General features: G+C 44.5%; 1 protein-coding gene across 2 annotated transcripts; it reads right to left on the reverse strand.

The window, feature by feature from the left end:
- Nucleotides 1–2475: 2475 nt before the first annotated feature.
- Nucleotides 2476–12328, reverse strand: RABL3 (RAB, member of RAS oncogene family like 3). Of its 2 annotated transcripts, XM_053370947.1 has the most exons (8): nucleotides 12223–12327; nucleotides 10952–11043; nucleotides 9386–9515; nucleotides 7776–7890; nucleotides 7371–7521; nucleotides 5934–6005; nucleotides 4201–4239; nucleotides 2476–3245 (listed from the first exon to the last, which is right to left on the reverse strand). In XM_053370947.1, exons 1-8 carry the CDS (start codon nucleotides 12266–12268, stop codon nucleotides 3180–3182), a joined length of 711 nt encoding a protein of 236 aa, XP_053226922.1. In that variant the 5' UTR covers nucleotides 12269–12327; the 3' UTR covers nucleotides 2476–3179. The 2 variants fall into 2 exon arrangements, with proteins under 2 accessions (XP_053226922.1, XP_053226923.1); XM_053370948.1 differs by lacking the exons at nucleotides 2476–3245; nucleotides 4201–4239 and having other exon boundaries at nucleotides 5982–6080; nucleotides 12223–12328.
- Between the last annotated feature and the right edge of the window lie 50 nt (nucleotides 12329–12378).

Below are 12378 nucleotides of genomic sequence, written 5' to 3' on the forward strand. Positions count from 1 at the left end.
AACAGAAAGGGGGGGAAGAGGGGAGGGGAAGGACAGCTTGTTGGCAGTTTTTGTTCACTTGATTTCAGCTCACGTTAGCAAGGAACCAAGAAAATCTAAGTATGGATAGACGTTTAATTTAAAATAGCAACAATTAATAAGGAATGTTTAGAATTATGACAAACATATGTACAAAAAACTAGAATATCCCTTTTGAGCTATTGGCAATATGCCTGGTTTTATATTGAAGGTAATTTTTTTTGGGGGGGGGGCTCGGGGATATTGTGGTTGTGCCTCTTGTGATACCATCATTTTACATTTTCTTTAGCTGTTCCTTAAGAAAGTGTTGTGAGCCAGTGCAATCGATGCTTTTTTCTATATTTAAAAGGAAGAGTAATTGTCCTATGTGGTCTATCCAGCACCTCACCTTTTTACAAAAAAGAGAAAGAAACCCAAAGCCCAATCTCACTGCATAAGCCATTGTTTAGGGTGGCAGTTCCCCGAGGGTGTTGTGGCAGGAGAGGGTGGCAAGTGTGGCAGGAAGAAGATTCAAGGGCAAGCCAAGAAACATTTGAACATTTCAGGGTGGCACAGGATAGGATACAGCAGGGTGGATGCTGGGGGGGTGGGCCGCCCCGGGTGTCACCACTGAGGGGGGTGACAAAATGGCAGGCGGCGGCACTCACCGCGGGGCCTGCAGCGTGCCCAAGCTATGCGTCTCTCCTGGGAGTGATGCGGTGGTTTGGGCGCGTGCAGCCTCTGTGGTGCCCCAAATGCTTCGCCCACACCCTCCCCCTCAGCTGTAGGGCGGCTGAGGGGGAGGAGGCCGGCAGACGCCTTGGAGGCCCCGCGGAGCGTCCTGCCCCGACTCATCCCACCCTGCGGGCAGCTGCCCTGACCCTGGGTGCAGGGCACACCTGCTGCCCCAGGCGCCTGATCAGCTTACTCTGCCACTGGGATAGGGTCCTTTTTTAAAAAAATTTGCGGAATATGGATCGAAAAGTTTCAAAATGAGAGCAAGAGCATCGGCTATTCTATTATTATTATTATTATTATTATTACTATTATTATTACTATTATTTTGTTTTACATATTTAAGATTATAATCATACCACAACACATCCAAAGTTACAAGGTTCCCCCGAATCTCTGGGCTTCCCACCTTCCCCTCCATGGGTTCTGTTGTTAAACCTTTTCTACTGCATCTTTTTAAAAATAATCCAAATTTTTAATAACTCCATTGTGTCCATCGTTCTTGTTACACTACAGTGGTACCTTGGGTTACAGACGTTTCAGGTTACAGATGCTTCAGGTTAGACTCTGGTAACCCAGAAATAGTTGTTTATCTCTTTGACATCTGGTGGGAATGCGTTCCACAGGGCGGGTGCCACCACCGAGAAGGCCCTCTGCCTGGTTCCCTGTAACTTGGCTTCTTGCAGTGAGGGAACCGCCAAAAGGCCCTCGGCGCTGGACCTCAGTGTCCGGGCAGAACGATGGGGGTGGAGATGCTCCTTCAGGTATACTGGGCCTTTGAGGCCGTTTAGGGCTTTAAAGGTCAGCACCAACACTTTGAATTGTGCTCGGAAACATACTGGGAACCTATGCTCATTCTAATTCCAGTTAGCACATACTTGGAAGTGTGGGATAAGTGTAGCACAAAATGCAGACGTAGGGAACCTGTGCTTGCAATGCCATTTTATTCATACTTTTTATGTCAGCTGATGGGTCAGGGCTCATATCTGCACTGTCTCAGGTGCCTGCAGCCAAAGCAGAAGGATTTAACCCCCCACTTAACAGATGTTGGGTTAAATCCTGCTCAGTTTGATCGAACATCCCTCTTGTGAACAGATGGACAAAGCCAAAGGAAGCAGCGGGGGGGGGGGGGAGCAGGCCTGCTATCCTTCACTGCATGCCTGTTTCTTGAAAGGGGTGTGCTGCAAAAACAAGCAGACTTTTCCCCCTGCATCTCTGCACGATGAAGAAGTCCTGCTGTGTGGAGGGAGAAACCTGCTTTATGTAGACATGGGCTCCGATAGGGACTTCTCCATGGTGCAGTGCTGCAGGAAAAAATGGCGTCTGCGTGCTTTGCTGACCCTGGGTTTTTCCACCTACATCACTACACAACAAAGAAATAGTGCCTCCCACAGGAAAAGGGAAAAGAATTATTTAGAAAAAGCAGTTCCTTGCAAAAGGGGTTCTTTCACCTCTGCTCCCTGTGAGCGCATGCTGAGCATGGGTTAAATTCTACCCAGTTTTGCTGCATGCGACTCCCGGGGGAGGAGTGTTTACCCAAGGATACTTGCCAGTGCAAAAGATACACAAAGCGTGTCATGGCTGAAAAGAGTTTCTGATGGACAGTGACTGGATTTAATAGGGCATTCAGATTATCAACTCATTTCTCAACCTTCCCAGACATCTGCTCTAAGTATTCGAGTCCTGTGCATAAGAGTATCTAGTGTTCTTTGCTTAAATGCAAAAACTCAATAAAATAACCACCAGGTTTTTAATTTTTTATTATTGTGCTTAGCAACATCATTTATTTTCAATGTAGGCTTTCCAAATCTCTTCCCGTTTCCCTTGCTTATTTTTTACACAACTCTTTACAGCTCAGATATTTTGGGTAGGGGGTCCCTTAGCAACAGGATGAAATCAACGCCATAGCATCAGCAAGAGTATTGTTCAGTAAGCTGGAATGCTGATGTTTTCGTTGCTTATAAGCCTTTGATTCTTAAATTATTTTTTAAAATCCACCTCAGCACAACCATTCTGCTAGGGGTGGAAGCACAGGTTCATAAAACTTTCAGAACACAGAAAAAACATGGGTTTGCATTCAACCAAGTCATACTCAGAGGAGACCCCTTGGAAATAAATAAACTTAACTTGTTCATTGACTTCAGTGGGCCTACTCTGGGTAGCACTTGGTTGGATATAACCCCATTTTATGGGGCAGCATATTCCACGATGCTGTTGCCTATCCAGTGAAATCATTGCACTATGTCCAAAAGATCTCGGGTTCTTTCCAGAGGTCTGGAAAGACATCCTTCTGCATATGTTCAGAAGCACTTGCAGTGGAGCAGTCTTGGCGATTTACGTGCTCCAGAACTTGATTTTGTTAGCAAAAGTATCCGTTGCGGTAACAGGAATGTTGCAGTAAAGGTGTTATCGTTCTTTTTCCATAGTCTCTAGTTGGCAAGTGATGGTCAGTCGTAGTGAAGATTCTTTACAAAGCCGCCTCCAAATCTTTTCCTCTCTGGGAAGCTGGGAATCTGTCAGACAAAAAACCTTACATTAGAATTGGTTTTTACCAGTGCTTTTCAACCAGTGTCCCATGAATGATGGTCAGGGGTGCCGCAGGCAACAATGGCCTCTGCCCCTCTTCCCTTCCCTCCCTCTTCTGACCCCTTCTTGCATCTCTGCCCCCCATAGACTTGCAAGGTTGTTTGTTGCAGCAGCCCTGGCTTCCAGCTCTGCAGGCGAATGGTGCCTCTGGGAGTCTCCTCTCTTGGGGCGGGGGGGGGGGGGAGGGCAACCCAGAGACATGAGGCCGTAGCAGCGGCTGCCCGGAGGACTCCCAAGGAGAGGGGAGAGGAGGTTGAGGGAACACTCCATAAATGAGGGTGTTCAAAAGGGGTGAGGGGTTGCTGGTGCTGCAGGCGAGGGGGAACATAACTGGGCTCCTGAGCCCCCCAGGGGTGCCGCAGAAAGAATGTAGTTGGTCAAGGGAGCTGTGGACTCAAAATGGCTGAAAAATCTCTGGTTATACAACATTAGCAGAAGTACCTGGCATTGCCCGGGAATTTTTAGAAACAAAAAAATACTGCCTTTTGCAATTTCAGAACCGCTTGAAGCATCCATCATGTTGAGGTATTTCAATTGCTTTTGTTTGATGTGTTCATTGCAAACAGCTGAAAATCTGTAAATTTTGATAATAACCCTGATTTGCAATGGGGGTTGAATAATTTTGACTGCAACTCTATGATGACATAACTACCATTGCCAGACATTACCTTCTGCCTACATTTTGAGACATAGCTACTTGCTTTCCTTCCCAGCTCTTTGCTGAGGAGATTAAAAATTAAGCAAAGCAGAGGCTTTATCTCATTGGTGAGTTTTGCAATGACTTGGATTACATCAGCGCTTGCCCTTTTGACATCTCTTCCTATTTTCCCCCCTTTGCCAAAGCTTTCAAAATTTAAACTGTTAAGGAGAGAGCACACATACCTGGTTACCATCTCGTAAGTAGTACCTCTTCTCTATGACCTGAAACAAAAATAAAAAGGGAAGAGTGAGTGTTGTGCATTGGTTTATACAACAGATTTTGTGGCAGCCCAATTGCTTTAAATAAGGATGTTTCCATATGGTGCCATTGCCCAGCCTGGCTGAGCACAATGAAATTCACACCGCATTGCAGCCTGAAGCTGGTTACAATCTATGGCAAAGACTGAAAGAGCATGGTACTTTTTTCTTAAAAAAGAGAAAGACTTTTAAACACAGGCAGTAGAAGGACTTCTCAATGAGAAGGTATTTTTCTCCCTCCAAAAGACTGCCCTGGATTTTTTCTGGGGCATTCTGGGAAGAACTGTAGAGAAAAATCCGGTTTGATGTTGAAGTCAAGATACCTGTATTAACTTTGAGCTTCAACATCGTAAGCCAACAGACTGCCTCAAGAGGCTTGTGCCAAGAGGAGAAACAATTCTCAAGGACTCCTGCCTTCTTGCAGTGGTTGGGGAGAGCTGGCTTCCACGGGGTGTTGGCGAGGGAATGGAGAGTTGGGCTTCCTCCACCATCTGCTGGCTCCTGCTTCCTTTGGCAAGACCACTGCCGTCCAGCCAACCCAAAGTGAGAGGCGCTGTTCTTTTTTTATATAACTTTTATTAAATTTTATGTTTTACAATGTTAACATCCTTAAAATATCAATGACTTCCCTTCTTCTCTTTCCATAGTTCATTTTGCATATCCCTGCATATTTTACAAAAACTAAACCATTCAGTCTTCCATTGTTGCATCCATCCAACTTATTTACACTGTTGAATTTATCTTAATGCTGCCAGCGTTTTCACATGTACACAATTTCCCCCCATATATTCAATAAACATTTCCCGATCTTCTATAAACGTATGTTCTTCTTGTTCTCTTATTCTATATGTTAAGCCTGCAAGCTGCACATATTCCATCAGCTTAAGTTGCCATTCTTCTTTGGCTGGGACCTTGCTCATTTTCCATTTTGGGGCTAATGAAACACGGGCCGCAGTAGTAGCATACATAAATAAGTTTAAGTGAAGTCTGCTGCAACTGGATTTCTTATGAACAGTGCCAATCCTGAATGTACGGGATTTGTGACCACTATGCTCATTTGCCTTCAGTAGCAGTAAAGCTCAGCTGAATGAAATGCCTCTTTGGGAATCCTGCAATGTGTTGTCAATTTTTACTCTGCTAACTATACATTGGAATCTGCTCTGGATCAATACTGAGTAGAATTTCAATGACACCTCATTGCCTTCTATATACAGCTGTTGCATAGTCAGACAGGCAGAAAAATCTCAGAGCCTTCATTTAAAACCCAGAAATGGGCTGAATCAGAAATGGGTGACTTCTTGCCTGTAGCCTTCTTCTGCATTACGAAAAGTACTTCCTGTATGTTCCTGCTCTGCTGTTCTCTTATCCTGCATTATTTCCTGGCGCTACCTGAACTCTTCATCTCCAGTCTTGTTAATCTGCCTATTTATCACTTGACGAGTGTGCCTGAACTACTCTCACAGAATACAGCTCTCCCTGACCACAAATTTTTAGGTCCTCAACAGGTTGTCTCAGCCTGGCCTGCTCAGTTACTGGAATCTGTTCAAGCAGCTGCAAAGGAAATTCAGTGGCCTATGCAATTCACATCAGGTTACTCACTTTCTATGCTGCAAAAATGAAAAAGCAATAGATATGCAGTACCTAACTGAAAGACTCACCTTGTCAAAGAATCTACTAAGCTTCACAGCGTTGGAGGAGCCTGCAGCCAGGTAGCGCGGGTTGGTGCAGTCCTGAAAACATCAACAGGTAACTTTCTCTTGAGAGTCATTGAAACCACAATTCTTAACAAGCCCATGAGTTCTGAACTGCAAGACATAATCCTGTGCTCAATAGGGCTGGGCGATATATTGTCCAAAACAGGTTTGAAGTCCATATTGTGATAATGATTTCAAAATGTTTGACCTGGCTATATATATATATACATATACATATACATACATATATATATATACATATACATATATATATACACACACACACACACACACAGATATATATATATATATATATATATATATATATATATATATATAGTGTGTGTGTGTTATGCAAAAATCACAACGTGAGGAAAACCGTGAAGCCAGCCAGTGCCTCTACATAGCTCCATCCTTATTGCAGACATCATGATATATCGTATATCACGATGTTTAGCTGGTGATATATCACGATGCTGAAAACCAAATATCGCCAACCCTAGGGCTCAAACTGAAGCCATAACTGTGTACAGTGGTACCTTGCAAGACGAAATTAATTCGTTCCGCGAGTTTTTTCTTCTTGCGAGTTTTTTGTCTTGTGAAGCACGGTTTCCCATAGGAATGCATTGAAAATCAATCAATGCGTTCCTATGGAAACCGCCTTCAGACCAGGTCCGGGGACAGTCTGTCCCCCGACCTCTTCTGAAGGCTGGGGGGGGGGACAAGGGCTTTTCTTCCCACCGCCAGCCTTCAGAAGGCTGTTCTGAAGGCTGGCGGTGGGAAGAAAAGCCCTTCTGCCCACCTCCCGCCCCGCAAGCTCCGGGGACAGGAGGGCTTTGCTGCCGACCGCCAGCATTTTAAAAGCCCCCGGGACAGCGGAGACTTCTCCGCTGTCCCGGGGCGATTTTAAAATGCTGGTGGGCGGCAGCGAAGTCTCCGCTGTCCCGGGGGCTTTTAAAATGCTGGGGGTCGGCAGCGAAGGCTTGTGCCTGAGCACAGCCTAACAGAAATTTGTTTTCAGTAACAGGCTAAAAGTGTTTCCCCCACAGGATAAATCTACTCTAGGTTTTTCTGGCAGTCTAATGTAGTTGCTGTAATGGAACCTCTCTCCTCGCCTCCACCTCCTGCTGCAACCAATGCTGTGAATAATTAGGCTGCCGCTATTAAAACTGACAGAGATGCAGACTGATTATCATTCTTTAACAATAGCAAAGTCTCTGAATTATTTAAAGTATGCAACGCATACTATTCTGGTTAACTCTGTAACATTTGCGTAAATGATTTGAAGATTGCATAAACACAATAAATCTGATTTGGAAAAAAAGTATTCATGCCCTTTTTCATATACATATATATAAAATCTTAATCCAAATTGACAAAAATAAGGTACAAAATACCAACCAGATTAATTTCTTCTGCACTGAAATCCTCAGCAAGGAAAGCAGTTCTGGTCAAGACATCGCTGCGTTTCACTTCTGGGATCTGGTCCAGCTTGGTCCCTATGACAAGCAGCGGAATCTGGTTATCAGCAAACTGCTCACGGTCATAGTCCCTACACAAGAAAAAAAGGATGTGTGTGTCAGTAAACGATATTTTCCACTGGTCATTAAATACACTAACATTAACTGGGAGGGAAGCAGCAGCAGATGTAGAACGTTTGTTCATATGTGGTGGACTTGGTAAAAGGGTAAAAGAGTATTGGGAAATACTCTTCAACACACATTTTGGAAAAGGGGAGAGACACCCTCAACTTATCTCATCCCTCCATCACATCTGCCATGATTGTCAGGTCCTCTGCACACTCACCCGTTGGTCACCAGCACTCCTGATGGAGCCACATCTCTGTTGAGAGCTTCTAAAGACCACCGATACAGGTTCTGGGAGGACTTCTTGTTGGTTAAGTCGTGCACTAAAATTATGCCTAAATAAGTACAAGGCCATTCATCAATACAATGACTTCTTCCAAACACCGTCTAAATTATGTTGAAAGACATTGCAGGGTGAGAACAGAAGGCAAGGCTGAAAGAACCCCACAACTAGTTTCACATACCCAAGGTAGTTTGGGTCTTTTTGTCTCCTGTACAGCACCCTATGCAATTTGCTTTTGAAATCAAAGGGAATCTCCAATTTACTGCCCTTGATTATTCTCTTTTCTATTGTTCCAAGTCCTCTCCTACAGGAAAACTGGGGTTACATGCTTCCCTCACGTCATTCATTATGGACTACCTCTCAGAATTCCCTTTGAAAAACCATCTTCCGCAGAAACTGCTGCTTGCCTTCTATCACTGTGCCATTGAGAGCGTGCTCACTTATGGCTTATGTGTGTGGTACGGAAGCTGTACTACCCAGGACAGGATGGGGTTGTGCAGAGTTGTTAAGGCAGCAGAGAGCATTGTTGGCTGCCCACTCTCCACCTTAGAGCAGATTTATGCCACAAGGTGCCATAGGAAGGCACTGGACATAGTAAAAGATCCATCGCATCCTGGTCACTGTCTCTTCGAGCTCCTGCCGTCGGGATGGAGATACAGGACGATGAAGACAAGAACGAGCTGTCTTAAGAACAGCTTCTTCTCCAGAGCGATCTCGGCCCTGAATGGGAAGCCTGGACTTTGAAAGTCATCTAATCTTCCTTGCTGTACTATACTGTATTGTTTAATTAGTGTTTTATGGAGCAGTCAAGTAATTTCGTTGTCCCCGAGAGCGGGCAATGACAATAAAGATATTATTATGATTATTATTATTATTATTATTATTATTATTATTGATCAATGCAGGAATTTTGAAAGTCATTTTATTTAAGAGATGTTGCAACTTATGGAGATAAATCTTATAGCACCCCTTTCCATCCCCAGCCAGATAGTTTCAATAGAACATTGCTACACATGTTGAGGACTCTAGTCCCTAAACAGGAAAGACTACATGTTAACTATTTAATATATCCTTATAAGTGTTCTTCTCCTTCAGAGTTGGTGTTGCACATTTCGTTCTTTCCAACCATACAACTCCATGAACACAAATTATAAAAGGACCAGAGCTCCAAAGGGCCTTGTGCTTTTAGTCCCCAGTCTCTCAGTATGTGTGGCGTTATAGGCACTGTGGCAGAGGGTTGCCACAAATTTAATCTGTTTGCAAGCTTGTGTCTGCCGGGTTACAAACAGGCACCACGAATACCTTTACACCCAGAAAATGATTTCAGAAAGCAATTTTAAGCAGATTTGCCAGAATGTACATGTATATGGTATCTACAAAAGTAAAAAAATTTCTTATCTAAATTCAGCCAAGTAAAGAACCCTGCTGTGATATCAGAAACTCTCCCTTGCAGTACTTCTGGAATAGGTTCTGCATGAACCAAGTTAACAGGTGTTCTCATAGAATGAAAGTAATAGGAAACAGATCTTAAAACCTGCATACATTACCGTTAACTGAGTTGTAGAACACAACACGTGTGCTTTTTACACTACTGGCACTGCCCACTGAACCACCAACATCCCATAATTCAATATAATAAGTCTTCTCTTCTGGGGTTCCTTCTTTGTAGTCATGAATCTGAAAATGAAAAACCAAGAGTGCCATGTATGTAGAACAAGGAAATACAGATTTCTACTTGAAGGCATATGGTTTGGTTACAAACCATCAATGTATTGTTGTGCCTTTTGGAATGGTTTTGTCCATAAAAATAAATATAAGATTCGTTTTCATATTATCCTAACAACTACTTTATATAGGGCCATTAGCATGCATAGCACTTTGCTGCTCCTCCAAAGGCCTTCATGAAAAGGGTGGGTTTTGGAGAGGGGTTTAAGAGCATGAGAACTGACATGCTGGATCAAAATCCATCTGGTCTGACATTCAGCTTCCACTAGCAGCTAGCTACCAAAAGCTCAAGAACCAGGGGCATGACGATGACAGCTGTCCTCTCTTTTGGCTCCAGCATTTGGTACCAAGATGCAAACTGACGCTTCACATGTAAATTCCATTTAAATTTCCTGTCAAATAGCTGTTGATAGGCACCCCCATGACTTTTTCTAATCCTTAAAAAAAATCATTTGAGGGGAAGGAGGCACTCAATCCATAGATCATGTGCTTGCTCCCATGGTTGCTTCTTCTAACATTTCTAGAGGACATAAGCGAGGAACTACTATAGGATCAGTTGAAAAAGCTGCAAGTTATCAGTATATTTCATCCCATTCCTAGTCATCCAGATGTCTTCATTAATGGTCCAGTGGTGGTCCTTGTAACCCCCCACTGAGAGGGTCCATGGCACCATTCTCCTAACAAAACTACCACAGAGATCTCAAACTTTTCAAAAGTAGGGGGTCTATGGCTTGGCTGTTAAAAAACACGGGACCCAAAGTATTTAGCTAATTGGGAACCACTGTATTAGACAAAATATGTGAGGGAACACATCATGGAGGGAATAGCACAGAGGAGAACAAACTATTCCCCAACCACTTCTATGAATACAGCCAGGTCAGTCTGTCAAAGGCAAGTTGATCTGCTCAGGGCTGTTCAACCTCCTGCAAGGGCAAGCATGTGGTCTGCCAAAATTTGGTGATTTGATGTATCAAAAGCTGCTGCAAGGCCACACCAACTGGGTAACGTTACCTCAGCCTTCTGTTTAACAAATTGCCTGGCTGGTATCCATAGGTGACCAGGAATTCCTTGCAAACATGTGACCAGGCTGGCAAAGAAGAGCTTTTCAGCAGTTTAGAAAAAAATGGTGCTCCCGTAACTTTTGTGGGCTTATTTACAAATCTGCATTACTTTATCTACACCAGAGGCTGGATTGAAAACAGATCAACCTACTAATGTTTGCCTGCTTCAGAACTAAGATTTCGTGCTCCCTACTGCAATAGCCTATTGTCTTACAATTCCCTTTGCAACCTGATCGTATGTTTCTACTTTGTCAATAAGCCTTCAGAATTTCCCTCGTCTTTGAAGTGAAATACCACCAAACAATAGAAATTTATAATTCCACCTACTCGGACATCAACGGAGCAGCCTACAGTCCAAGACGGGTTTCCCAACATCTGATTGTGACATAAGAGGTGAACAAGCGATGACTTCCCCACACCTGCAAAAAAGGCAACTGCAAACTAAGCCTTCATAGTAAGTGAATCATCACTGCCTTTCTTGTAAATTTTCTGTGTAGTTTAAATTAAGGAGGAACAAGTAGATTTTGAAACTCCTAGTAGGATAGCCCTTAGAGCAGCCTTCCCCAGCCCTGGGTCTCTAGGTGTCCTGTACCTTTCATACCTTTTACCTGCAGGGTGAGGACTAGAGATGGGAAGGCCTGCGGGGGGGGGGGCACTGGAAAAATTGGGGAGAAAGCAAGGTTTTTTCAAAATGGAAAAAAAATGGCTTTGGGAAAAAAACCTGGTTTATTCCCATATTTCCCCGGTTCTTTCCCAGGCCTTCCCATCTCTAGTGAGGACCAAAGGAGGGTGATGTGTCCCCCACCAGAGGTACTACCCCTCTCCCTAACACCCATTAAAGGTAAAGGGACCCCTGACCATTAGTCCAGTCGTGGCTGACTCTGGGGTTGTAGTGCTCATCTCGCTTTATTGGCCGAGGGAGCCGGCGTACAGCTTCTGGGTCATGTGGCCAGCATGACCAAGCCGCTTCTGGCGAACCAGAGCAGCGCACGGAAACGCCATTTACCTTCCCGCCGGAGCAGTACCTATTGATCTACTTGCACTTTGACGTGCTTTTGAACTGCTAGGTTGGCAGGAGCAGGGACTGAACAACAGGAGGGGATTTGAACCACCGACCTTCTGATCGGCAAGTCCTAGGCTCTGTGGTTTAACCCACAGCGCCACCCGCGTCCCTAACACCCATTACATCTATATTATTATGAATTATTACTCTTATTATTATATACAGTGGTACCTCGGGTTAAGTACTTAATTCGTTCCGGAGCTCCGTTCTTAACCTGAAACTGTTCTTAACCTGAAGCACTACTTTAGCTAATGGGGCCTCCTGCTGCTGCTGCGCCACCGGAGCACGATTTCTGTTGTCATCCTGAAGCAAAGTTCTTAACCTGAAGCACTATTACTGGGTTAGCGGAGTCTGTAACCTGAAGCGCCTGTAACCCGAGGTCCCACTGTATTATGCATTATTACTATTATTATTATCTACACCCAGAGTGTTGGCAAGTCCCTTCCCCTTCCCCTCGGCGGCTTTTCCTTCCCTCTCCTCCTCCTTCCTCCTGCCTGGACCTCACCTGCCTCACCTGCCCCCCCCCCCCGCTCACCTGAATCCCCCAAGACCAGCACCTTCACCCTCTCCAAAGCAGCCATCTCCCTTCTCGGAGTGAGTGACGCGCCCGCCAGCCAATAGCAGCTCCCGCCTCCCGCTGTCAGTTACGTTCTCCGAGCTAGGAAAGCCCGTCGCAGTTGGTCTCTTTCTC

The sequence above is a fragment of the Podarcis raffonei genome, chromosome 17, assembly GCF_027172205.1.
Source record: "Podarcis raffonei isolate rPodRaf1 chromosome 17, rPodRaf1.pri, whole genome shotgun sequence".
NCBI lineage: Eukaryota > Metazoa > Chordata > Lepidosauria > Squamata > Lacertidae > Podarcis > Podarcis raffonei.

Bases quoted from the DNA above. Each gene is read 5' to 3' on its own strand.
- RABL3 (XM_053370947.1), bottom strand. From the start codon at position 12,268: ATGGCTGCTTTGGAGAGGGTGAAGGTGCTGGTCTTGGGGGATTCAG. The intron at 11,044-12,222 runs GTGAGCGGGGGG...CCTTTTTTGCAG, and splicing joins GCTGGTCTTGGGGGATTCAG to GTGTGGGGAAGTCATCGCTT. The intron at 4,240-5,933 runs GTGAGTCTTTCA...TTTTTGTTTCAG, and splicing joins TTAGTAGATTCTTTGACAAG to GTCATAGAGAAGAGGTACTA.